Source organism: Rhinolophus sinicus, linkage group LG02 (assembly GCF_036562045.2).
Source record: "Rhinolophus sinicus isolate RSC01 linkage group LG02, ASM3656204v1, whole genome shotgun sequence".
In the NCBI taxonomy this organism is placed as follows: domain Eukaryota; kingdom Metazoa; phylum Chordata; class Mammalia; order Chiroptera; family Rhinolophidae; genus Rhinolophus; species Rhinolophus sinicus.
Window position 1 is genome coordinate 9,346,867 of NC_133752.1, and position 27,766 is coordinate 9,374,632.

At 41.6% G+C, this 27,766-nt stretch overlaps 1 protein-coding gene and 1 long non-coding RNA gene across 2 annotated transcripts in view; one reads left to right on the top strand and one right to left on the bottom strand.

The window, feature by feature from the left end:
* Positions 1-15,518: 15,518 nt before the first annotated feature.
* On the bottom strand, positions 15,519-27,766 carry LOC141569237 (uncharacterized). Its single transcript, XR_012492731.1, has 3 exons — positions 27,418-27,766; positions 23,151-23,263; positions 15,519-17,624 (listed from the first exon to the last, which is right to left on the bottom strand). It is a non-coding gene; the product is annotated as an uncharacterized LOC141569237 (long non-coding RNA).
* Positions 16,986-27,766, top strand: part of CD38 (CD38 molecule) — a 53,890-nt gene continuing 43,109 nt past the window's right edge. Inside the window, exons 1-2 of the mRNA XM_074321644.1 lie at positions 16,986-17,108; positions 27,094-27,369. Coding sequence (XP_074177745.1) covers positions 17,083-17,108; positions 27,094-27,369 — 302 coding nt within the window. The 5' untranslated portion in view covers positions 16,986-17,082. The remainder of the gene's footprint in view (positions 17,109-27,093; positions 27,370-27,766) is intronic.

Sequence of the window (27,766 nt, forward strand, 5' to 3'; positions counted from 1 at the left end):
TTGTTGCATCTTCAGCCCTTGGCCCAGCGCTTGGCACATAAAAGATGCTCGATAAATATTTGGTGAATAAATGATTGTTCTATATTGTTGACCTTTTCTTTAGATCCTATACTTGCTCCACAACTTTCCTGGATCTAATGTGTTATACCTTCTGAGACCTCCTAGCATGTCCTTACCCAGGATATGAATGCAAGTTAGCGTTGCCTCCTGACGCTACTTGTCATGCCTCCAGCTTCCATGCCCTGCAGACATCAGCTACCTGATAGAATAGTGGATTCCTCCCTTTGTTTGCAACTGAGAGTCCTGACTGATAAACTTCCAGTTCTAAGTGAAGCCCTCCACAGCCAAAGACAAGGGAAGAGATGAGTGGGCTCAGCCAGGTCTCTGCATTTTGGCCAGGGGACAGTAGGACACTGCCTACACAGGGGATAGGTGGGGTTGGGAACTAGGTTAAGCTCAGAATGGGTTAAATAAATGAAAAGAAAGACTGTAGAGGAACAAAATCCAAGAAGACCTGGAAGGTGGTAGAATGTTCATTGGTGTAGCCACTGGTGTGAATTGTGAGAGTGGGGTCACCTTCTTAGAGAAGCTGGATCCAGCTGGGAGCCATCAAACCAAGTATTAGGTTGGTGCAAAAGTCATTGCGGTTTAAAAAGTAAAAAAAATTGCAAAAAACGCAATGACTTTTGCACCAATCTAATATCTTGCCATAACCCAGACATGACCTACTTTCTCTGTCATTGGTGTCTTGAACATGTTGGTCTCTCTGCATTGACTTCCTTTCGTGTTCTGATATCCATTTGGCATACTTTAAGGCACACGCTACATATCACACCCTCACTGAATCCTCTGGGACCTTTCCCTACAAAATCCTTACCTGTTCTTTGCTCCTTTGCTACCCCAGCCACCTGTGCATTTCCCTAACATGGTCCATCTCCACTGTCTTATCATCATTTGGGACTGTGGCTTCTGTAAAGACTTACCCATCTTTGCCCTCTTAGCCTGGCCATGTCTGGAGAAGGTGGACATTCCACATGTGGTTTTAATGAGAGAATGGATATGTGAGTGAACTCAGCTTCAGAGAAGAAAGCACAGGGTGGGTGATTCTTTAGTTTTCTTTTAGTGTAACTTTTGTTGGAGAAAGTCCGAGATATGACAGATTAAAAGCATCATGTGTCATACATTCTGTATTTATGCCGTATTTCAATAAAATGCTTGAAACGTGTGATATGTGAATGAGAAAAGCAAGGAGGGAGCAGGACAAGTGGTATGAGACCCTGGAATAGGTAGAAAGGAAGAGAAAAGGCTCGAACTGACTTCCAGTTTGCAGTTTGTCTCAGGGCAGCAAGCTCCTCAGTCTGATCCCACAGAAGTCCCAGCCAAGGGCATCTGTTATGCTAGGGCTGGAGAATACCCTGTTTGTTGCCTTTGGGTTGCCAGGTAACCAGTCGATAAACACAGGCACTCACAGCACAGTGGCCTGGGACTTAATTAGATGTTGCCACTTTGAGCTCTATGGAAAAGAAAATTCTTTATTTTTTTTAAACATAAAAATTACTTCACTTTTTTCTGAATATAAAAATAATAGCACCTACTCACTTGAAAAACTTTAAATAATACAGAAAAACTAGGAAGAAGGCAATACATACCCTCTATCATTCTACATGTGTATTTGAGCACATATTCATATTTTTAAATTCACGAGCCTACATTTGACATCAGGAATGCACTCTGGAGCAGAATCAGTAAAATCCAGGTTCTAGCCTTTTTATACATTAAATGCTGACTTCAAACATAGAGTTGCCTCCTAACTGGTCTCCTGCTTCTGGTCCGTTTCCCCTCTAGCCTAACTTCTACGACGCCGTCCAAGCAATCTTCCTAAGCTAAGGTCCTGACTGCAAACCCCACCACCACCCCCAGTTCAAAATCATCAGTGCAAAATAAAATCCATATTTTTAAATCTAGCATTCAAGATGGTTCTCTTTGCCCCTAAACTACCATCTTAGTTTCATGTCCCCAGAGATCCTGGTGCCTCCTCTCCAGGTGCCTACTCTCAGTTCCCCATTCTTACCATAAGCCTCAATATTTGGCGCTTGTACTCATTTCCTCCTTGAATCCTCACTCTGTTCCAGTTTCAGATACGTTTACTTTTATGTCTCTCTTGAGAACAGTGACATTATCCATTAGTCTTTGCGTCTGTCACAGTGCTTCACCCTAATCAACCACGACCCAGTGAGCACTTGACACGTGAAGGAATCAACACTGAACTTGCATTTAATAAAGAATTGAGTGCATGTGCATAAAGAAGCCAGAACAGGGCCAGTCATGCAGTCAGTGAGCCCTGTGTGGGTTACTTGCTGGTGTCGTTGCTACTACTCCTAGAGTTGTTTGATAATTATCTAAATGCTATGTCCCATTACTGTACTTTCTAGTGAAGGTTACGAGATTACTGTGCAGCAGACTTCACTTGTATGAAGAGTGAAATCTTTTTACTGAAATTGTTCTGCAAGTCATCAGTTCTAGATATACCTTAATTTTATTATGAAATAATTTATCACATTTATGTCATTGTCAAAGCGTATAAAATATATTTCACAGTTCTAGTAAAAGTTATGTCAGCAGAAAATCCCCCAAACTTAAAAGTATCAAAAATTATTTGCAGTCTTGAATTTGCCAAGAATGACTGACAAATTCAAATTATATTGATTGAAAATGAAGTTGCTAAAATTATGAATTTTGATCGCCTAACAAATGAATTTGCAGAAAGGTGAGCAGAAAAATCTTATGGTCAATCTAGATATCACATTAAAATATTACAATTTATTGTATTGTATAAAAATAAGTATTATATATTGTATTACACAAAGTATGTAAAATTATATCAAAATATATTATTGCAATTTGTAAGTTTGTGTTATTACTCATTGTCACATTTCATAAGTAATAAAATATTTTTAAAGATAAAAGGCTTTATATTTTAATAGCTAGCTGCACTTTCTTTTCCTGCTTTTTGAATATTTTGCGGTAGGTTCCACAAATTATGCAGCTGACTCTTCTGCTAGAACCATGGTTTCTTCTGGGTCATACGGCTGAAACGTCAATGAGATCCAGGGCCTCTCTGCAGTGTCCTGAAGGGGAACACTCCTGTCATGCAGGGTGTCATGCGGGGTCTCTAGTCCCACTCCCCACATAAGAACGCAGAACATGGTGAGGCCAAAAAGGAACACCCACGGAGCCATAGATAGGGGAGTCGTACCACTATAGTCTTGCTGGTGGCTGGGTTGGAGACACAGGAAGCAGGAGCCACACTTTCTGCAACCTGCTGTCCACTTCTCTCTGCCAACCAACCTCACTCGCTAGCTGCAATCCGCTCTTGCTAGCTCAGCCACCATCTTCTTGCTAGCCCCCATTTTCTGCTAGCGTAGCCATGGCAGTTATATTAGTGGCCAATCGCTCACTGGTTACAGTTGACGGCCAACTAGCCACAGCTGATGGCCATCCAATCACAGTTGATGGCCATTTACTACCTGCACCAGCATCTGTCTATGTGAGGCCGAGAGCCTGGAAACTGCACTCCTGGCTCTGTTCCCACACCCCAAATATGCCACTTCAGCATATTTTGAATTAAAGGGACTTGAGATACAGCTGGTGCAAGAAGCACACTCTAACCTCCTCTATCTCTCTGAAATCTTACACAATTAAATAAAAGTTACAGTTCATTAACGGATCAGAGCCATATTCTCCAGTGTGGTTTGTGCCCTCTTCAAAATCCAACAAAACTTTCTAAGAGCCATGCTTGTTTCATAGCAGTAGGAAGTGCAGGACATAATAACATGCTCTTTATTTGTTTATTGTGTGTGGGGGCTGGGGGTGGGGGGAGTAGGAGAATGTCGTGGCATGCCACCGATCATTGGCTCCCCCCAACTTCAGTCCTGAATTGACTGCGTTAATGAATAGCATCTGTGGACCCTCCTGGGGAACACAGCCAGCTGATGTGGTTATCACTTTCTTTCCAGCATGCCCATTTCTCTGCGTCTTTAACCCATTTCTTACTACTGTGCCAAAGTGGAGTAGTAAATAAATCTTAGCTTTTTTATTTCAGGCTATCTTTTCTCCAGGTGTCAATGAACCATCCCAACAGTGTTATCAGGACTGACTCTAAGTGTCCTTGCCAGGTTGTTAAACTTTGAGTCATGGGAGTGTCCCCTTATTGACACCTGTGGGGAGAGAATCCCAGAGAGCAGTTTCCAGGCTCTCGGCCTCACGTGGAAATGTGCTGGCTCACATAGTAGATGGTCATCAACTGTAATCAGATGGCCATCAGCTGTAACCAGTTAGTCATTAGCCACTAATATAACTGCCATGGCTATGCCAGAAGGTTGGTTGGTTGGTGGTTGGTTGGCAGAGAGCGGACGGCGGATTGCACATCCTGTGGCTCCTGCTTCCTGTGTCTCCCACCCAGCTGCCAGAGAGACTATAGTGGTATGACTCCCCCACCTATGGCTCCTTGGGTGTTCCTTTTTGGCCTCACCATGTCCTGCATTCTTATGCAGGGAACAGGACCAGAGCCCCTTTTTTCGTATCCAGCCTTATGTGTTCCATACCACTGTCTCTAGTTTCAGCCCCATTCTCAGGCATGTCTTCTCAGTTCCTGGCATAAATACTAGGCAGATGCTGCAATTCTTTTGGTTAATAATTTCTTTTCTGGGTGAGGGAAAATATTTCCCAGATGCATGGTTCCAATACTTGAACTTAGATACCAATCTAGAAGTAACTAAGAGAGGCGGGATCTGAAGAGGACAGCACCACCTTGAATGTGAGGCCTGTGCAGGTCTCCTGGCAAAGGGAGCTGCTGTCCTCCATAAGGGCAAAAAGTCACTCCTACCAACTGGGAGCATTTGTGGGAATCTGGGGATTTAAAATTTTCCATTACATATACAAACACGTCCTCACCTTGTGTCTCGGGGTCCTACTCTTTACCCATCAGAGAAGGATACGTGCCAGGCTGGGAATTCAGACTTCTTGTCACTCTTCTCTGCTCAGCATGGCCATGCTGGGCTCTAATAACGTTCAGCAGTTGTCCCTGTGGCTGTAGGAGGTGCAGGTCCCCTTAAATACACCATAGAAATCTTCAGCTTCACACCATGCCCAAGATGGCAGCCCTGATTCCGATATTTTTTTCTTTAGCACTTTGATGGTAATGGAAAGCAACAACCAACTCCACATTCCTCATAATTTTCCATTTTACCTACATCTCTCAGTTGCTCAGATAGCCTGTAGCTCAATGCATCCCTTTCCCCTTTGCCCATCACAGTGCCCCCTCACGTGAGTCTTAGTGATTGTAATGCCAAGGCGTGCCAGGAGAGGGGGTGTTGGGACGGAGTCCCAGAGAGCAGTTTCCAGGCTCCTGGCCTCACCTGGAAAGGTGCTGACTGGGTTATGTAGCCCACACACGCACAGGACGCATCCCTCTGTAAGCACTTAGGTAACCAGTTGACCATCAGCTGCAACCAGTTGGCCCTCAGCCACTAGCACTCAGTGTGCTATAGAACTGCCGTGGCTGCGTTAGCAAGCACAGGTGTTGCAGCTGTTGCGGCGCATCTTGAGGATGCGGCGCATCTTGAGGATGCGGCGCATCTTGAGGATGCGGCGCATCTTGAGGATGCGGCGCATCTTGAGGATCTTGTGATCCTACTTCCTGTGTCTTCACTGGGCGCCATGGAGGCTGTGGTGCAGGAAGACCCCTTGCTGGGGTGCAGGCAGATGTTTGCTTCTTGTGTCTCCACCAGCTGCCACCGAGAATATAGTGGTATGAACCTCTACCCATGGTTCCGTTGTTGTTCTTTTTTGGCCTCACCTTATCCTGCGTTCACCTGCCGGGAGCTGAGCACCTGCATTACAGGGGGCATTGAGAAGAAGGTAATGATGGGTAGCTGCCTGGCAAATTGTCACTGAGGAAAACTAGAACTTAATCGGGAAGGGAGTTTTATGCTGACAGGGTAGAGCATGCCTCAGAATCATCTCATGCAAGGCCCATATGAGCTGAGGCCTTTATCCTTCATTCTTGTCAGTCACTGGTTGAGGGCTGCCCCCAGGAAGGATAATAATTCCTGGACACTGACCTCCACCCTGTTCCTGGGCAGTAAATCCCCACCTGTTCATGTTCTATTTGGATTAAAGCTCAGTTCTACCCTGCGATCTCTCCCCATTGTAATAGTTCCAGCATAAACTTTGCTGTCACCACTTTAATTTCTGTCTGATTCTGGTTTTCTCTGACACCAGTAACGTTTGGAAGTACTCTCTTTCCTTCTCTCTAAGACCCAGATGACTGTCTCTTTCTTTCCTGAAATTACTCCCTTAACTCCTTTTATTTCCAACTGTGATGCTTTCCCTCACTCATTCAGCCAATTTCTTTTTTCCATTAAGAAGAAGAGAAGCAATTCCTTAAAAATAAGCTCATGTTGGTCCAGGAAGTGAGGAAAGCTGGACAGAATAAATAACACATGTACATGATACTCACTCTTTCCTTAGTCGTATTACGCTATGGTCCTTGTCTCTATTTTCTCTTCACAATACCTAAAATCCATCATTTCTTATTTTTCCCCTCTTATAAAAACTCATGACAATGTGGCGGTGGGGGAAGGTAGTTTGTGTAAGAACAGAAAGTGAATTGCTGCCTGTTTTAAATCTGCTAAGGAGCTTTAATTTTTTCCTTGGAGCAATGAGGAACTATTGCAGATTGAAAAACTTTGATATGGGAGGAGTCTGATCAGATTTGTACGTCAATCATGTATTCATTCAACAAATATTATCGTGTATCTGTGGATTCCAAGCACTGTTTCAAGTGCTGGGATTATTTCAGGGATTAGAAAAAAAATCCATGCCTTGTGGGAATGCACAGTCTAGTAGGTGAGAAGGCAAACAATGAATCATTTATATGAAGAAAGAAACTGTATTTTAGGAAGTGATACATGCTATAGAGAAAAGTATAGCAGGGAAGGGATCTAGAAAGTGCTGGGCCGAGGGCTATGGTTTAAAATAGGGAGGTCTGGAGATGACGTTTGAACAAAGATTTCAAGTTGTGGAGGAATACAGCCAAGTTGATATCTGGAAAGAACATGTCAGGCAGAAGGAGAAGCAGAAGCAGAAGCAAAGGTCCTGTGGTGACCACATGTGGAGAAACGGAGGCCAGGATGGCAGGGTCACTGTGAGGAAAGGGAATAAGCCAGATCAGTTTGGGTCTTATAGCCCATTTTACAGACTTTTCTATGAATGAAATGGAAAGTTTTTAAAGGCCCCTTGGAAAGAACCTTTTGGCCACAGCATATTAATGTCCCCAAACTCTGGTTGAGGATGTAAACCAAATACAAATCACTAAGAAGGTAAAGTGCTATCCTGTTAGAGTTGCATTCAGCCATGGGTTATCCTCCACCTCTGTCTCTGATATAAATGTCATATCCAAAATAGACGACACTGTACTCTTCTAAAATGTCAGATTACATGTATTCCAGCTTTCATCAAAGCTGTGTCTGCCTCTGGGGTTCAGATAAGTTTGGGATGATGGCATTGGGCTTGTCCATTTGTGGGAGAGATTGTCAGATAACAAAAGCGTTCTGGAAAACAGAGGAGAATTAGACGGTCATCATCATATCTGTGGTGGAGATTGGTCGTGTGTCATACACAGGTTAGCCCATGATAGTGCCAATTAGTGTCTTTTGTTCCAGTGTATTTATTAATAGCGTCCCTCTCTGTTAGAGGAAGCCTTAGCGAGAGAGCCCTGTCAGATGCAGAGCCACAAATGGCATTGTGGGGGTACTCCACTATCAGAGTGACTCAGCCATAATACAGCTGAAGAGTCTCAACAGAGGTTGTCACTAAAAGCAATGATGGGACTGTCAACCTTAAAAATAAATCATTCCGTTATTTTACCAGCAAAATGTGTATTGAATTTATATTTTGCTATACAAGCCATACCCAGAAAGTGACACATTCAACCGTTTTCTTGAGCTGTGTGGAAATGTGGTGAGAATGTGTTGATAGGTTAAGAAAGACTGAAAAATATTTTGACTGAGAGTGTGTTACATGTTACCTGGCCTTGTGAGGATGGCACCCTAAACAGAATGTGTATCTTTTCTGGATGAGTCAGGCCATCACCATGAACTTGGGCTATTGTAGCATCCTACAGGTGTGTTAGGCTGTGGAGAGCTATTATTCCTGCTGGTGGCCTTGGAGGGTGAGCTTTGGAGTGATTTTCAAAGTGTTTCTGTGTACTGTATGGTGGCTGGCCAGATCTCTTTCCACAATGTTTAGTCTTCAGTGTATCTTTCTGAGCCCAAGGTCAAGCACCAGTTCCACTATGCCTTTGTTTTGTGACCTTGGCTGATTAAGATGTCGCTCTTCCTATCTATAAGAGGACAAACACATACCTCTAGGACTGGTGTAAATGGTGCATCTCATGAAAGAACACATCTCCTCCCCAATTCCACCCTCTCTTGCCCACTCCTTCCCATTTATAGTACAGAGAATCATTTACAGATAATTCATTAGAGAGTACATGTTTAATTTTTAAAAATCTAATAACATCAGCATTTTGATTAATAGTTTAACATCAATTAATGAAGTTTTAATATGTATAAAGTATGTGGTATCAATACCTCTATATTCCCATAATGAAACAGAACAAAATGCTTCTCACCTGTGCTCATCACAACTTGTATGCTTGGTGCGCTTTTCACTGCGGGTGGCATCATGGAGCTACAGCCTTCATAGCTCAATGCCTTTTGGAGGATATTGTGACTAAGAGTCAATGCCTGGAATTAGGTGGACAGGAGTCAAAATCCCATTTGCAATACATATTATCTGTGGATCTTCAGTTAAGTTACTTGACCTCTCTTTCCCACAGTCAATGTTCTTAGTTATGTACAACAGAACTGTCTCCCAGTAGCACAGGGTATTAGGAAGGTCCACAATCTCTGGAGGGCTAAGGAATTAGGAAACAGCTAGAAATTATATCCAAATTATTCCACTGGTCCTGTAGAGAGCCTACTGCCTAGATCTCTGGACAAAGTAACTGAAGCCTGCACCATGGACGTGCAGTCCAAGATACAATCCATAGAATCCCCATCAATGCTACCTCTGAAAATTTGAAAATTTGATGCTTACCACTATCAGTTTCCAAATCTGTAAAATGGGTATGGTAACAGTACCTATCTTATGGGGTTATTTAGAGGACTTAATAACATGATATGTAGAGAGGCCAGTATAGTGGTTGACATATAGTACATGCTCAATTAATGTTTCCTCTTCATTTCCTCCTTTTCCTCCTTCCTTTGCATCTTCCTTTACTTCTCCTCCCTTTCCTTTTCTTCCTCCCCATTTTTTTCTTTCCCTCCCTTTCCCTTCTTTCCTCCTCTTTCCCTCCTCCTCCTAAGTAATAAGAAGCAGCATATGAACAGTTTTGCCCATGGAAACTGCCCATGGAAACAATTTTCTCTGTTTCTGGGGCCAGGAGGAGTTATGGAGTACAGAGCCAAAAAAGTCACTATTTGGTTTGATAGCACCATAAATTAATAAACCCTAAATACGTCTCTTTTCCTTTTCTTTTTCCTCCCCTAGCATTTCCCCAGTGGCAACAAATCTGAACTGTGCTGTCTTCATATCAGATGCAGGAGAAATGGAAGGGGATTGCACTAGAGAATGTAAACTCCAGGAGCTCAGGGGTTTGTTCTTTAAATCTATATAATACACATACCATAAATTCACATACCATACATTTATACGTATACATACATCACATACGTCTATATAATTCACATACCATGACATTCATCCTTTGTAAGAATACAATTCAATGGTTTTTAGTACACTCACAGTTTTGCAACCACCACATAATCCAAGTTTAGAACATTTTTATCAACCCAAAAAGAAACCTCATACCCACTGGTAGTCACTCCTCATTGCCCCCATATACAGACCCAGGCAACCAGTAATCTGCTTTCTGTCTCTATGGATTTGCCTATTCTGGACATGTCATATAAATGAAATTATACAATACATGGTCTTTTGTGACCAGCTTCCTTCACCTAGCATAATGTTGTCAGGGTTCATTCATGTTCTAACAAGTGTTAGTACTTCATTCTTTTTTATGGCTGAGTAATATTCTACTGTGTGGATAAACCACAATTTGTTTATCTATCCATCCATTGATGGACATTTGGGTTGCTTCCATGTTTTGGTTATGATAATGTTGCTATGAACATTCGTGTACATTTTGTGTAGATGTATGTTTTCATCTCTCTTGGGTAAATGCATACAACTGGAATTTCTAGTTGTATATTAACTCTGTTTAACATTTTGAAGAAGTACCAGACTGTTTTCCAAAGTGGCTGAGGGCACAATTTTCATCTGGTTTATTCACTGCTGATACATGCTAGCATATGGTGAACTCAACATAAATGTTAATTAAACAAATTGAATAAATGAATATAGCTTTTTGGTGAATACATAATTTTTTCTTATATATGTAAACATTCATAAAAATATTTTTTGTTTAAATATTACATATGGCATACAGTTCTCTCCCTCTTTCTTTCTTTTATTGGTAATTAATGCTTATTAAAAATGAGATTTTGAAATTCTACTCCGGCTTATGTAATTCTGAGAAAAAAGTCTTTTTTGTGGTGTCTTGTGTGCCACACTCTCACTTTGAAATGAAAAACAATTAACTGAATGTGAAAAGTAAATGAGCTAACACTACATAGGATAATACATGTACATATTAAAATGCTAAAAAAAACAAAACAGAAAGCAGTTGTTTTATTCTTACCTTCTGGGATGTTTATAGCTTGGTATCTGGAAAACTATGCTTTAGGACTGTATGTAAAGCATGAGAAAAAAATTGATGAAGGAGGACCTGAGTGAAGTTCTAGTTCTTGTTCTCACTGTTCCCTCACTCCTGCCACAGCACTGCTGCCCATGAGCTTGTATCATGGCGTGCATAACAATCAATTATCCTTCATTAATAAGAATTCGTTCTACAGTATAGACTATAGACCTGTACAAGGCAGACTCCTTGTCTTGAAAGTCTTTTGTAGTCCTGGAATCTAGTCCACAGCTGGATGCAGGCTCAATGCAGTTTTTGGAATGTGTATATGAATGAATAAGTGAACTTCTGTGACATTGCTTTGGTTCTTATAGGCCATTTTCATTTTTGTGGATGGTTTTAAGAACAAAATTCTAAACTATGCATGTATGTATATATGTATATATGTATATGTATATATATATATATACACAAATATATATGCACATACATATGTGGATATATATATGTTGTATGTATATATATATATATATATATGATTGGAAGGATCAATATAAGTACAAATTTGTAAATTTTGTACATTTGTGATTTTATATATTTTCAAGCTATATTGCAAAAGACATGTGTTACACTTTTGATCAGCAAAAACAATGTACTAAATGCAATATTTTGAAAAGATTTTTATTAAAAATATAGTTAGCGTACAATATTGTATTCATTTCAGGTGTACACAATAATTATTCAACATTTATTTACCTAAAGAAGTGATCACCTTGATAAATCCAGCAACCATCTGACACCATACCATGCTATTACAATATTATTGACTATATTTTCTATGCTGTACATTATATCCTCATGACTTATTTGTTTTATACCTAGAAATTTGGACCTCTTATTCCCCTTCACCTTCCCCACCTTTTTAAAATTTTCAATTATAGTTGATATTTCATATCATTTTGTATTAATTTCGGATATACGGCATAATGGTTGGACATTTCCATAACTTAGAAGTGATCCCCTGACTACTTTAGTACCCACCTGGCACTATACAGAGTTATTACCCCATTATTAACTATATTCTCTATGCTTTACTTTACATCCACAAGACAATTTTGTAACTACTAATTTGTACTTCTTAATCGCTTCACCTTTTTTTAACCCCCCTCCCATCTACCACCCTGATAAATCTAGTACCCATCTGACACCATACATAGTTATTAAAATGTTATTGACTATATTCCTCATGCTATACCCTACATCCCCATGACTACCTTATAACAACCAATTTGTACTTGTTAATCTCTTCCCCTTTTCAACCACCACCCCAATCCCCATCCATCTGGCAACCATCAAAATGTTCTGTGTATCTATGAGTCTGTTTCTATTTTGTTTGTTTATTTTGTTCTTTAGATTCCACATATAAGTGAAATCACATTGCATATGTCTTTCTCTCTCTGATATACCCCACTCAGCATAACACCCTCCAGGTCCATTTATGCTGCCACAGATGGCAAGAACCCATTCCCTTCCATGGCCGAGCAATATTTCATTGTATATATGTACCACCTACTCTTTATCCATTCTTCCATCAACGGACACACAGGCTACCTCAATATCTTGGCCATTGTAAACAAAGCTGCAATGAACGTATGGATGCACATGTCTCCTCAAAGTAGCATTTTGGGTTTCTTTGGATAAATACCAGGAAGTAGAATTACTTGGTCCTTCTTCGTCTCTTGTTGTAGCCTTTGTTTTAAAGTCTATTTTGTCTGGTATGAGTACTGCTGCCCCAGCTTTTGTTTGTTTCAATTTTCATGAAATAACTTTTTCCATTCCTTTACTTTCTGTGTGTGTGTGTGTGTGTGTGTGTGTGTGTGTGTGTGTGTGTTTTGGTCTAAAGTGAGTCTCTTATAAGCAGCATATACTATAAAGGTTTTGTTTTCTTATCCATTCATCCACCCTGTGTTTTTGATTGGAGCATTTAATCCACTGACATGGAAAGCAATTGTTGATAGACATGTAGTGGTGATGAACTCCTTTAGCTTATTCTCATCTGGGAAGCTCTTTATCTGTCCTTCAGTTTTAAATGATAGACTTTCTCTGTAGAGTAACCTTGGTTGTAGGTCCTTGCTTTTCATCACTTTGAATATTTCGTGTAAATCCTTTCTGTTGAGAAATCAGCTGATAGCCCTAAGGGAGCTCCCTTGTAGATAACTAACCACTTTTCTTTGCTGCTTTTAGGTTTCTCTCTGTCTTTAACCTTTGTTATTTTAATTGTAATGCATCTTGGTGTGGGCCTGTTTGGGTTCATTTCTGGGGGGTCTCTCTGCACTTCCTGGGCTTGTATGTCTATTTACTTTGCCAGGTTAGGAAAGTTTTCAGTCTTTATTTCTTCACATAGATTCTCAATCCTTTGCTTTCTTTCTTCTCCTTCTGGTACCCCTATGGTGCGAATGTTGTTATGCTTGATGTTGTCCCAGAGATCTCTTAAACTCTCCTTTTTTTTTTTGGATTCTTTTTTCCTTTCTGCTGTTTCTATTGGGTGTTTTCTGCTACCTTATCTTCCAAATAGCTGATTCAATCCTCTGCTTCAACTGGTCTGCTGGTGATTTCTTCTGGGGTATACTTCATTTCAGTTTTTGTATTCTTCACTTGTAACTGGTTTCTTTTTATGGTTTCTATGTCTGTTTTTATGCTTACTATCTCTCTGTGAAAGTTTTCACTAAGTTTCTTGAGCATCCTTATAGCCATTGTTTTGAACTCTGTGTCTGGTAGGTTGTTTGTCTCCATTTCGTTTAGTTCTTTTTCTGGAGTTTTCTCCTGTTCTTTCGTTTGGGATATATTTCTTTGTTTCCTCATTTTGGCTGCCTCTCTGTGTTTGTTTCTATGTATTAGGTAAGGCTGCTATGTCTCTCAGTCTTGCTGGGTGGCTTAATGTAGTAGGTGTCCTGTGGGACCCAGTGGCACAGTCTCCCTGAGTCGGATGCTCCAAGAGTGTCACTTGTGTGGGTTGTATGTGCCCTCCTGTTATAGTTGAGCCTTGATTGCTGTTAGCGTGTCAGTAGGTAGTATTGACCCTCAAACTGACTGGCTGTAGGGTTTGGCCACATCCACAGTTTATGGAGCAGAATTCGCCACAGCAGGCTCTGGGGCCTGTTGAGACCATACTTTGTGTGTGCTACTTGTGGAGCTAATTAGGCAGTGCTCTGCTGTGTCTGTAGCCAACCTCCAAGTATTGGTTCTGGGGCCTCTTGGGAGGGGCTCCAGTGCAAGCCCAGGTCAGCCACTGCCTGTGACTGGCAGGGAAGTACAAAGCAAGCCATACTTGGTCACTGCCTATGCTGTACCTGGAGATGCACTGGAGAGGCCATGCTACAGACTGAAAATGGCTGGTTTGGGGGTAGCTCCACAAAAAACCAGGGCACTCCAAGGCCTGCTGCCATCTGGTGTCTCCCGTAAAGTTCAGCTGCTGATAAAGCCTCCTGCAGTATGCAGGTTGGATGAGGCAGGGTCTCGATGAGTCAGCAGGGTTGAGCAGAGAAGCTCACCAGACCAATCAGATTCAGATTTGGCCTGTGGGGGAGGGCTCAACACAGGAAAGATGGCGCCCATTTGCCAGCTGCACAGGAGAAAGACCCCACACAGGGAAAATGTGGACTGTCCCTGCAGTCCTTGTCCTGAAGTTCAATTCAGTCTCTCCTCATATGTCTCTGACACCTGCAGATTCACTGTCCCTCTGCTGGAGCCCAGGGTGAGTACCTGCACGGGCCCTTTAATAGGATGTCTGGGTTTCCTGCAGCCTTCCTCCCACCCGGATCGTCGGGATCCCTATTGTTTTTCACAGTGAGAAGTTATGGGTGCTCCTCTTCCCAGCACAGTACTGCAGGCTGGGGAACCTGGTGTGGGGCCCTGGAATCCCTTGCTCCTTTGTGGGGAACCTCTGTGGCCAAGATATCTCTCCAGATTTTCAATCAGCACATGTAAATGTGGGACCAGCCCATTTCACGTCTCTGCCCCTTTTACCAGTTTTGACCTGGCTTTTTCTTTATATCCTTAATTATAAAACTCCTGTTCATCTAGACTTCTGATGGTTCTCCAGGTTGATTGTTCAATAATACAGTTGTAATTCTGATGTGTTTACGGGATGAGGCAAGCACTGCATTTGTCTACTCCACCACCTTGGATCTCCAGACTAAATGCAATTTTTGAAAAGAAAGGTGAATAACTCCTAGATTCTTGATGATGTTATTCATAACTAATGTAACTTGGAGAGCTGAGCTGCTTTTCTTTCTGCATGAATTTTAATTATTATAGCTTTAAAATATACATTTTTTTAAATAATTTAGAATTACTGTATTTCCTTACAAGAGGAACACTTTAACAATTTTACAGGTGCTAGGTAACTTTTGTTCAAATTGGGCAAACCTCAATTCTAGCATTATGGGAGTTTTATTTGGAGGTGAACTTCTAACTATCAATACGAATGTCAGGATACTACATAAAACATCCACAGGAAAATTTTCACCTTTTTTTTTTGAATTGTTCACAAACATTTCCTGCATTATCCAACATAAAACAAAGATATGGTTCATCTTTTTCTTTCAATTTGTATACAGTGGGAAAATAAGAAAAAATATATATATATACATATACATATTTTTTTACAAAGTTTATCTAATAGGCAGTAGGCAGGATCATAGTTTAAGTCTATAGGTGAGAAGTTATCTAATAAAAACAATCAGAATTTATTTAGCATCAGTTGCTTCCATAATCAAGTATTATTCTGTTAATAAAAATTGTTGCCATTAGGCTTCTGGCATATACCATTACATAATTTGTAGTACTGCTGCCTACCTTGGTTCTTATCACAATTATTAACATAGAAAATTGTTGCAAAGTAGGAGCAAGCATTTGCAAAAAAAATCCCCAGCTTATTATACATGCAAATGTATATGATGAAATTTTTTTCACAAGCAATGATCTTTCAAACCATTAAGAAATCACCAGAACTGAATTTGGCAAGATATTTTGCCTCTGTCGAAGAGCTGCATTTATTTATTCCAAGAGAGAAGCTGGAAATATCAAATTCAATGTTTAGTTTGGAGGTGGGTTGGGGAATTCGGCCATTTGAGAACTGAACGTCTTTAAGAATATGACCACAAAAAATAGGTTCAGTAAATTTATTTTATAAATCATAAAACATTTCATACAAAAGAGCATTGTATTCTGCACACTGCTCCGAATAGTTGCCAGGGACATAAGGACTATTGTTACTTTTCCTCCATTTCCCTATCCCCAAATGTTATAGTGACCACAAAGCGAAGTGTTCACAATAATTACACAGAGGAATTTTCCTTTTTAATCAACAATGAGCAAAAATAAAATTCACTCACTCTGCTGCTGTTTCAAAATTTCAGTGTTAGTTTTTGCACACCCCCCACTCTCTTCCCCAGCCTGTTTGTAAGGAACTGAAAGATTACATCTGGTGAACAGCAAAGGTTTCACTACACCTCAAATGCAGAACACATAGGAAGCAGAGGAATGTTGGCTTTTTAAATAGAAGCAGATAAAAAAAAAAAAAAAAAATGCATGACTCCTTCAGTTCTTCACTAGAGGTAGAAAAACTTTCCAGAATACTGCTTCACACTATAAAAAAGAAAAAAAAAATATCTTGCATTAAAATCCTTCAATATCTGCATACTGCTTCACACTGTTCTGCAACAAACACTGTACATTCTGTGTCTGGTCCTGTGGTCCTGTAAGGGTAATGATCTGATCTTCGGATCCTTCTAAGGGTTCATCAGTTTTGATCGAAGCTCCTCCTGACTCATGATGAATTTGTTTAATCCACTGACCACATTTGCCAATAATAGATCCATCCTAATCCTTGGGAATAGCTTCTTGTGTAGCAATAATAGGTCCTCCAATCTGGGATTGTGAGGCTGTGCATGCCCTTTGATGGGAGACTCTGATACAAGATCAAGGATGACCTTCATGCATTCTACAATCCAATGAGGTTTTCCTCCAGTAAGAACCACTCTGTCAGTGGAATGAGGAAAAGCTTGATTGTTGTCTGAGTGTTCTCTCAAAGTTCTTTGATTATAGCACCTTTGACCCCAATAATTCCTCCTGCCAGACTCTGTTGAATCAACAGTCTCAGCTGGCATTCAAAGTCGACACTTCCTTTATATAGTGTTGGTAATTTAAGCCTTCCACAGCATCACATTTGAGTGGCAGCTGGCTGGTAGCAGCGGGTGATGGCAACTGCAGGCCCTCTTCCAAGGTAGGGATGATTTTCTCCAGAATTTCTCCAATTGTTTCCATATCAGCACTGATACTCAATAGGCACTTGGTCCACTGCTGTCTGGGACTGACACACTGGCATTGTAGTCTGTATGCAAAGCCATGATATCCTTGCCTCCTTTTCCAGTCACTGCCCCAGCATTCTTGCTCTGAAGCCGAATTTGTAATTCAACCATCTCATCAGTGTTTCTAGATCTTTTAAAAGCTTGTTCCTCTTCCATGTCTTCTGCAGGATGTTTACCAAAGTCATCATTGGTTTTGGTGTTGTGGAACATACCCTCTGGCTGCTCGATTTCAATTTTCTTGGATTAAATAAACACACAAATCTAGGCCGCAAACAAGCAGGATGCAGGCAAGATGTCATTAAGGTTGATGCCGCAAAGAAACAGAGGGCAATGGCATTTGCTGACAGCTTGGGAATATGTTTTAATTTCCAGTTTCTTTTGATTTTTGTCTTTTTTCTTCTGACATCAATAATAATATTTTCATTCAAATTCTAGAAATTTATCGTAAGAAAATCATAAGGGAGAAAATATTAGAAATCAGAATAATGATCAAATAACTGTTGAATGACAATACTATGGAGGATTGTGTATTATTAGAAATACTATTATGAAGGATATTTAAAGACAGGTAAAATATCTATCATATAATGTAAAATTAAAATCTTGGGCTATAAATTCTGGGAAAATCATACATACATATAATTATTACTATTAATGACATTTATTTCTGAGTGATGAAGTTATGAGTAATTTTATTTTTTGTACTCTCTTAATTTTCAAAATTACACATGAGCAGAATATTGCTAATGTAACTTGAAAATTTATTGGTAGAGCTGTTACTTTGCAAAAGGGTTATTTTTGTAAAATATAAATTTGAAACTTTGTTTTGACTACTAATTAATTAGCAAAGTATGCAGAATTCTAAAACGTATTGGGCTGAAAAAAAATTAGTTTCGGAAAACAAAACGTATAACCAAAATATCCTTCAGCAAGTGACTAGATGAATAAACTCTGGTACATTTAGACATAGAATATTATTCAGTGATAAAATGAGCCATCAAGCCATGAAAAGACATGAAGGAAATGTAAATGCATATTACTAAGTGAAAGAAGCCACTCTGAAAAGTGTACATACTATACAAAGTCAGGCAATTAAGTTAGTGAACTCATCCTAGAACAAATGCTACATATCTCAATGCTGAATATCACTACGGTCGCTTTCAAAGTACTCCCCTTGGGAAGCAATGCACCGATATTAGTGCCTACTCCACCTTTTAAAGCAATTCTGGAACTCTTTTTCTAGAATGGCCATCAGAGCTGCTGTTGTATTACCCTTGATCTCCTAAAGGTCATCCAAATGTCTTCCTTTCAATATTTCCTTTATCTTCGGATAAAGAAAAGTCATTGGAGCCAGATTAGGTGAGTAGGGAGGGTGTTCCAATACAGTTATTTGTTGACTGCCAGAAAACTCCCTCACAGACAGTGCCATGTGAGCTGGTGTATTGTTAGAGCTATGAATTGTTGGCAAAAAGTTCAGGTCTTCTAAAATTTTCACGCAGCGTTTTCAGCATTTCCAAATAGTAAACTTGGTTAAATGTTTGTCCAGTTGGTACAATTTCATAATGAATAATCCCTCTGCTATCAAAAAAATGTTAGTAACATCATTGCAAAAAGTTCACAAACTTAATTGTCAGACCTTGTATAATTCTAACTATATGACATTCGGTAAAACCAAAACTGGGTACGGAGCGAAAAGCTCAGTGGTTGCCAGAAGTTAGGGTGAAAGGAGTGATGAATAGGGGGCCCACATAAGATATTTGGGGCAGTGAAACTATTCTGTATGAAACTATGATGGTGGGATATGTCATTACACATGTGTCAAAGACCATAGATGTACAAAGCCAAGGGTGACCCTGAGGGAAACTATGGACTTTGGGTGATGATGTGTCAATGCACATTCATTGATTGTAACACATGCCCCTCCACTCTGGTGGAGAAGCTGATAGTGAGGGAGGTGGTGCATGTGTGTGGGAAAGAGGTGTGAGAACTCAACTTTCTGTTCAGTTTTGCTATGAGCCTAAAACTGCTCTAAAACTTAAGTTTATTTTTTTTTTAAACAAAATAAAATCAGTGAGTGATATTCAGTAACCTTACTTTCAGTGAATTCCACTTGTGGCTTTCGTTTGAGTTTTTTGTTTTGTGTTTAGCTGCTCTGGTAAGTTTGGGAACACATTGCACAGTTGCCTCCTAGAGACTCAGTATGTGTTCCTCCCCCCAGCTGAGATATTTGACCTTTAGCCTCTTTGTGTTGGAGTATAGGAATAGATAGCATAAGTCTCCTAGGGAATCAAGTAAACATCTTATAAGAAAAGCTGGTTAGAAAATTTTGGCATGAATTGTGGGGATGTTCTGGGTGATTTGAAATGTATATATGAAATAAACAATATATAAACTTTGCCAAACTTGCTATGAGCGGGTTAAATTTGATGTCAATGAGGGTGCTTTTCTGTGGTTTTTGAAATTCAGCATCCTTCTTCTGGGGACAATAACCTGATTTTCCTTTGGAAAACTTCCCCCTTTGCACCCTCAACCCCTGTGGGCTCCAGCCCCTGGTTTAGGCAGCAGGAGACTGAGACCTAATCTAATCAGAGCAAGCCAGCCCTGAGCCACAGTGATTGGCACAGAGCTAATGGCAAGGATTTCCCTAAGTGACTGAAATTTGGTGGAGTGAGTGTGTTTGCTCAGCCAAGAGCCAGGGTAATTTAGAAGAGCAGGTATTCTGGATCCCATTGCTTGGGTTTGAATCCCAGTTCCTCAGTTCTACCACCTACGACATGTTTCCCTGAAAATAAGACCTAGCCAGACCATCAACTTTAATGCGTCTTTTGGAGCAAAAATGAATATAAGACCCGGTCTTATTTTAACATAAGACCGGATCTGTATAATATAATATAATATAATATAATATAATATAATATAATATAATATAATATAATATAATATAATGCCAGGTCTTATATTCATTTTTGCTCCAAAAGATGCGTTAGAGCTGATGGTCCCGCTAATCTTATTCTTGGGGAAACACCGTAGCTAGATGACCTTGAGTAAGTCACTCATCTTCTCTGGATCTCAATGTCGCCTATAAAATAGGGCCAAGAATAGGGTACTTATGGGGATTTCAGGAGTTAATATTTGTAAAGCCTGGCACCATGTTTATCTCATCCACATTTTCACTTGGGTATGTAATGAGCATCGCAAATTTAACCTGCCCCAGAGGACTTCTCCTTTCATAGTCTCCCTCCACTCAGTTAATGACACTCCATCCTTCCTGTTGCTCAGGCCAAAATCCTTGGGCAGTCTGTGACCTCTCTCTGTCTCTTTATCGCATAAACAAATTCTGTCAGTTCCGCCTTCAAAATGTCACGGGGATCACTTCATAAATTATATCAATGTCTAACCACTACACCATACACCTGAAACTAATATAAAATAACATCAAATAACAGCTATAATTTTTAAAAAAGGGTCAGAGGGATATAAAAATGTATCCAGAATTCAACCAACATCTGCTGATGCCAAGTAGGTTCTTGGTACCATCATCCTTTGTCTGGATTGTGGCACCGTAGCCTCCTATATGGTTTCCCTGCCCCTGCCCTCCACTCACTGCAGTTTATTCTCAACAAGCAGCCAGAGTGAACCTGATAAAACAAAGTGGAGAAATGTCACTCTTTTGCACCAAGTGCTCGTCTATCCCCTGCCCCCAACACATGCAGTTACACCTCTGGCCTCTTCTCCTACTTCCTCCTCATCGCTCCTGTGCACCAGGCACTTCTTACCCGGCCTCCGCTCTTCTTCCACACACCAGATGCTCAGCACTTACTGTTTTCTTCCCTCTGCTGAAACCCTTTTTCTGCAGATGTCACGTGGCTACCTCACCTTCTTCAGATCCTTACTCAAATGCCACCTTGTCAGTGAGACCTCATCCCAATGTTGCCATCCTCTGCCCAGTCTTTATCTCCTTTCCTGCTTATTTTGTTTCTTAGATTTCATCGTCACCTCATATATGTTGTGCTTTACTTTTTTATCTTGTCTGTTATATGTCTGCCTGCCATTAGAATATATGCTCTATAAGTACTGAATTTCTTTTTATCGGCTGTGTATCCAGTACCTAAAAGAGTTCATGAAGCATAGTAGGTGCTCAGTAACTATTTCATGCCTGAATGGATGAATAAATAAATGAAAGAAAAAGACTTGCGGTAAAGTATGATATGCGTCAATAGTTTTCCTAGAAGGTACCAGGGACTTGCTAGTCATTAGGATCACACATGAGAAAAAGACTGTTTCACTGTCCTTTTACAGCCTAGTGTGGGGTTCAGGGGCATGAAGAAACTGTTCCCCATAATATCAGGAAGCATAGGGTGCATATCAGAGCCCATGATAGGAGCTTGCAATCCAGACGTGAAGCCTTATAAAAGTTCAGGAAGAGCAAGTAGTAGCTAGGTGAAGGGGGTTAAGGGTGGGGAATGCTGCGAAGTCCCCAGATCTGTTAGGCTGAGGTTAGCCATAAATGAAGAAGTGGTTGAGAAGTTCTCATGCACTTGGGTCTCTACCCAGACTGAATTAACAAGCAAGCAATGTACAACAAGGAACAACAGGCAGCTTCTTTGAATTAAACACACTTCGAGGCATTCTGCCAGGTCCTATTCATTCTTGTTTCAGTGAAAATACAGAGCAAAGAATGAATACACGACTTGGCCCTGCTCGGTTTCAGGATGTATGAGGAGAAATCCTTTCCTTCCCACAAGACGGCTAGAGATACCAGATCGCTGGCTGTGATGTGTTTGACATCAGTGAGTGTGTTTTCCTGCTGTTTTTGATATTCAACATCTATTCACCCTTCTTCTGGTGACAGTAGTCTTATGTGAGGAGATATAAACATATTGGGAAACAAGACATGTTCCTACGCAAACAGGTCCGCCCCCACCTTCCCAGTGATGCTCAGAGCCTCACGGCTGCCCTTGGCTCATATGAGCCCAAGAACATGTTTCCAGAAGGTGCCACTTTGGACAATAAATCCTCTGCAAGGACAGTTTGAGTGCCAACTCTGGGCCAGCACATATGGGTGTCCTAAGGGTTTTGGAAGGTGGGGACATTTTGCTCTCTTGCTCTATATCCAATTTTTAAAATGTGACTGTATTACTTGAATGATTTAAAAATGACTAATGAAGTTGACGAAGAAAAGAAGAGAGCTTGAAATTCGCATTTTGGACCCGTATTTCTACTAACTGGCTGTGTGGCTGGGAGGAAGTCATGGAAGTCACTACTCTAGTGCGCCATCCATCCTAAAATCTCCCTACAGTTCTGTTTAAATGTCTTTCCCCCCTTTTCCCAAGCTTTGTGTTTCCATCAGCAGCCATATCTAGTGTCACCTCCTGAAATCCACTCTGACGTACTGCGATCTCTCCTGTCCATATGCAGCCACCCCAATATTAGTGCTTATTTCTTGAATACCAGCTAGGGGTCAGAACTCAACTAAGTTCTTTATATACGTTACTTGATTCAATCCTCAAAATAACTCAGCGACGCCCACAGATATTTTTAAGCCTACTCTACAGAAAAGGAACTTTCAATCAGAGTTTTATTCCTTGCCCAAGTGGCAGAGCCCTCTCACGTCTACTTCACGAGAAAGCCCACATTCTTAACTGCTCTACACAGGGCTTCCTCGAGGCCAGTTTAATTTTGTGTCCTCAGCAGCTACCATGGTACCTGGCATGTGGTGCGTCCTTAATATGTGTTAAATGAATGAATGCCCAAATATGCCATTTTTTTGAGGTTCAGTGCATCGTAACTATGTGCAAAGATGTCTTCAATAACAGTATTACCATTTGTTGAGTACCTATCCTATCCTAGGTGGGTATATTATCCCAAAATTAATCTCCACTTTAACCTGTTGAGGAAACATTATACCGTATCTATTTGACAGACCAGAAATAAATTAAAAAATGTAACTTTCCCACCAAATCGTGCCACAACCAGAGGGCGTGCAGGAAGGGTGGTTACTCTTCTGTGTACTTGCAATCTTCTTCCCCAAGGGCATACCAGGATGCTTGACATCTGTGGCTCTGAACACCTTGTAGAAAGATAGAACACAAAGTGAAAGGGTTCACTAACCAAGTGACTTTCGCAAAGCAAATGGTCCTTTGAGATTTTATTTTCTCAGGTCTTTGTTATACCAAAGAGGAGGACAGACTAAACGCTGAAGTGCCCCCAAGTCACTGCCGATTTGTAACCTGAAATTAAGACAGAACAAATCCAAAAGTATAAATATGTGGATGTGTCAATTGGTGCAACCTCTTTGGTTGTCTGTATCTTGCAAAATTTTAAATATTAAGGTGTATGTACTTGGGCATGTGAAAAAAATATGCTGACACAACAACATTTATTCCACTATTTAACATGGTTCCAAAGGAGTGGAAAACCTAAGTGCTCATCAATTTGGGTCTGGTTAAATCAATCATGGTACATATACAACGGAATACCAGGGTCATCTAAAAGAATTAGATTGAGCAACACGTGCTAATAAAAACTTCTTCAAAGTATATCACTATCTGAAGAAAGCAAAGTACACAACAGAATGTGCAATATGCTACAATTTTTATGAGACTATGAAGGCTTATCTCTCTGTTTATATGTACATATATGCTTGACATCTGTGGCTCTGAACACCTTGTAGAAAGATAGAACACAAAGTGAAAGGGTTCATTAATCAAGTGACTTCCGCAGAGCAAAGGTCCTTTGAGATTTTATTTTCTCAGGTCTTTGTTATACCAAAGAGGAGGACAGACTAAACGCTGAAGTGCCCCCAAGTCACTGCCGATTTGTAACCCGAAATTAAGACAAAACAAATCCTGTATATATGTACATATAAACAGGGACATATGCTGCCTGTTTATATGTACATATAAACAGAGAGATATGCTGCCTGTTCGTTAATATTTGGTGCAGGGCAGGAGGAAGAATGATGTTCTACATATTCACTTTGTTCTATTTGATTTTTACTCCATGCGTATTTATTATTAGCTTGGTGCAAAGGTTATTGCGGGTTTTGCAGTTATTTTTAACCTTTTAAACCACAATTACTTTTGCACCAACCTAATATATTTATTATCAAACAACAAATACCGTTTTAAAGGGGTGGTATTTGTGGCAGTTCTTAAATGTTTTGTTAGACCCACTAGAGAACGATTACTATCAGATGGCTCAGTTCAATAAGGAGAGGTGGCAGATCCGTTACACATTAATCATTTTTGACCTTGCACATTATTCAACAAAAAATAAAGTTCAGGCCAAGGACGAGAGGGGTAGAAGAGGGCAAGGAACACAGCAAGGTCAGAGATCAGGTAAATGAACCCCAGGGAAAAGCCATTTCTCATCCCATTTTCCTTATTATTTCATTTGTATTGTCCTGAGAGATCTACTGGCATCTGTGATATTAAGCTAGAAAGTGTCAAACTTGGAGACGTAACCACTTTGGGAGCTGCATGGGGTCGAGAAAAGCTTCCAGAGGAAGTCGCAGTGAAAGTGACCTAGCAGTCAATGAGTAGGGGATGTAATAGATGAGTAGGAGTTGGTGGACAGCGGGGAGGCAGGATGGCCTGGTGACAGGGAAGAGGTTGGTCTGGTTGGGGTCAAGAGAAGCCCCACAGGACTGAGTGCCTTGGGGGCTGGGGAGAGAGGCGCCTGTGGAGGCTGGAGGAGGAGTTAGGGGCTTGTATGCTTGCTTGCTGTGTCTACAACTAGTGGAGGTGTGAGGAGTCAGAGTGAAGTTTCAAAGGTTACATATCTACAAAGTGTGGCTTAAAAGAAAGCCACCAGCCTGGCTGTGGTGGAGAAAATGGATGGCAGAGGTTGGGGAGACAGGATTTGGGGAGAATGGATGGGAAGCTCTTCCGAGGTGAGAAAGAGGGTGGGCTTTCTCTTGAACTAGCTGGTGGCAGAGGAGATGCATGAAGTGGAGATTTGATAAATGATTTTCAGGCAGAAGGAACCAACTTGTGGGTGGATGTGTGGGATGAGGGAGAAGGAAGCGTCAAAGACTTGGAAGTTTCTAGCTTGGGCATCTGGAGGATGGGAATTTTTTATTACAATTTGAAAGTCCAGAGAAAGATCTCCTTTGAAGGAGAAAGATGAACATTTCAGTTTTGGATGGAGTAATTTACAAGTAGAGATAACCCTTCCTCTATCAACTTTTTGTCCCCTTCATGACCTCCCAGCCATGGAGTCCCTGTGAGACTTAGGTGCTCTGTTCCATTACTAAAATCCCATCTTTACTTACACTTTCAATCTCCTTGCCTTTCTCTTCCCTGATGTTATAGGCTGCATGGTGTCCCCACCCCCAAGTTCATATGCTGAAGTCCTAACCCCTAGGACCACAGATTGTGACTGTATTTGGAGATGGGAACTTTAAAGAGGTAATCAAGTTACAACGAGGTCATTATGGTGGGCCCTAATCCAATATAACTGGTATCATTATAAAAGGAGAAAATGTCAACACAGATGTGTGGACACACAAGGGAATGTCCACATAAGGACACAGCAAGAAGGCAGCTATCTATTAACAGAGGAGAGAGGGGCCTGCCGGGAAATCAACCCGCTGACATCTGGATCTCAGACTTCTAGTCTCCAGGACTGTGAGAATATCGTTTCTGTTGCTTTATCATGGCAGCCCTGGCAAACCGACACACAGGCAAACCCCAACCCCATCAAATCCAACTCTGCCTACTTCTGCTGTTTGCTCTAAGCAGAAGCAGGTGGCTGGATAAAACGTACCCTCACTGACTGGCCCTTTTTTCACCTTCCTGACCACTTGATGACACCCTGGGAACCTCTCTCATTTCCCACTCCTTCCACTCTCTCGGGGTCCTGCAGCTCGCCCAGCACCCCACCCACTCTCAGTAGGTGACCTTCTCATTCATTGAGAAGCAATCAAAAGAGAATGCCCACATGTCACCAGCAGCATGTATACTAACCTTGGTAGCCCTAAAGCCATGTGCACCACCTTTCCCTAGGTCAGGAGGCAGAGCTCCTACCCACACCCCATGACTGGGATTCCCAGTGCTAAGGGAACTTGAGAGAGGCGAGGCAAGGGATGTCTGGGAAAAGCCACTCCCTTATGTATTGAACCACCACTTGGAGTGCTTACTGCATGGCAGACGCTTTTCTAAGCACAACCCATGGATTATAGAATTGCTTCCTCTCCACATGCTCACAGAGCAGGTAGGAATAGCTGACATTTATTGAGTGCTTACCATGTTTCAGGCTTTTTGCTAAACAGGTCATAAGTGTGAATTCACTTAATCCTCATAACAACCCAGTGAAGTGAGTACTACTATTGTCCCCACTTTACATCTGAAGCACAGAGAGGTCAAGTACCTTACCCACATCGCCCAGCCAGTGGGTGGTGGAGCTGGGTTTGAACCCAGACTTAATCATGATGCCACTTGAGAGAAGGGGTAAGGCTAGGTGGAGCCTTAAAAGGGGGTTGAGCTGGCATTTTTCAATGCTAAGTAGTAAAGGCAGAGCATTTCTTCGCAGGTGAAAGGCATTTCTTGCACAGAGGTTCAAAGACGGGTAGCCAGCCTTTCTATTTTCCAGGCCGCAGTGTGGCTAAGTGCAAAGCTGACAAAGGGAGCAGGCGGAAAGGTTCAAGGATATACTGTGTGTTATTGAGGCGTCTGCAGAGTAAGGTTAAGGTGGTGCTTCCCTGCTGTTGTTGAACTCTTTTAAGTCCTTTAAATCTTTATTGGTCCAGCCAGCCAGGGAACTTTGAAGGAGGGGGTGGGGTGGGGAAGGAAGCCATGAAAAGAAAAGTGAAAGACCGAGGGGGAGGTTGCAGTTTCCTAAGCAGTTAGGTCTCAAATCTTCCTGCCCAGCCTCAAACCGTCTCCTCCGACTTCTCAGGACTGATCCTGAAGTGGCCCCCATGCCCAACCACAGATTCAGCCCCGTGTCAGAGGAGGAACCATGCTGCAACCTCTCCAAGAAAGCCAAAATCTTTCTCGCCATCCTCTGTGTCCTCTTCGTGCTGACGACCATCGCGGTGGTGGTGGGTGTCCTGTGGGGTCGCCTGGTGCCCAAGCCCAAGGAGTGGGACGGGAATGGCACCACTCCAAATTTTCCCGAGATTGTCCTGGGGCGATGCTACATCTACACTAAAATCCTGCGGCCTGAGCTGAGGTGAGTTGGCGCCTGTGGCGCACGGTTGGGGCATCGCGCGGTACTTACTGTGGGCGGCAGGGGGCAAAGCAGGGCACAGCAGGGCACTAGGCGGAGGAGCTGTGTGGATTGCCTGAAACAAAGCATCTTCTGTCTGGGTCAAATGAGAGCCCGCTGGACAGTGCTGAGGTCGGAGTCCCCGGCTTAAGATTCCACGCGCCTCTCACAGGAGCCCCTGGAAGTGGCACCGGGCGTGCGGAGCAGAATGCGCTGCTGTCAGGCCCGGCCCCTTCAGCTGAGAACACTTGACAGAGATGTCAGCCCTTCGGGCAACGTGCCCCGACCCGGGCAGCCCAGAGCCGCAGCCCACCTCCAAGCTTACCACCCCCGCTACAAAGCCCGAAAACAACTGCAGGAG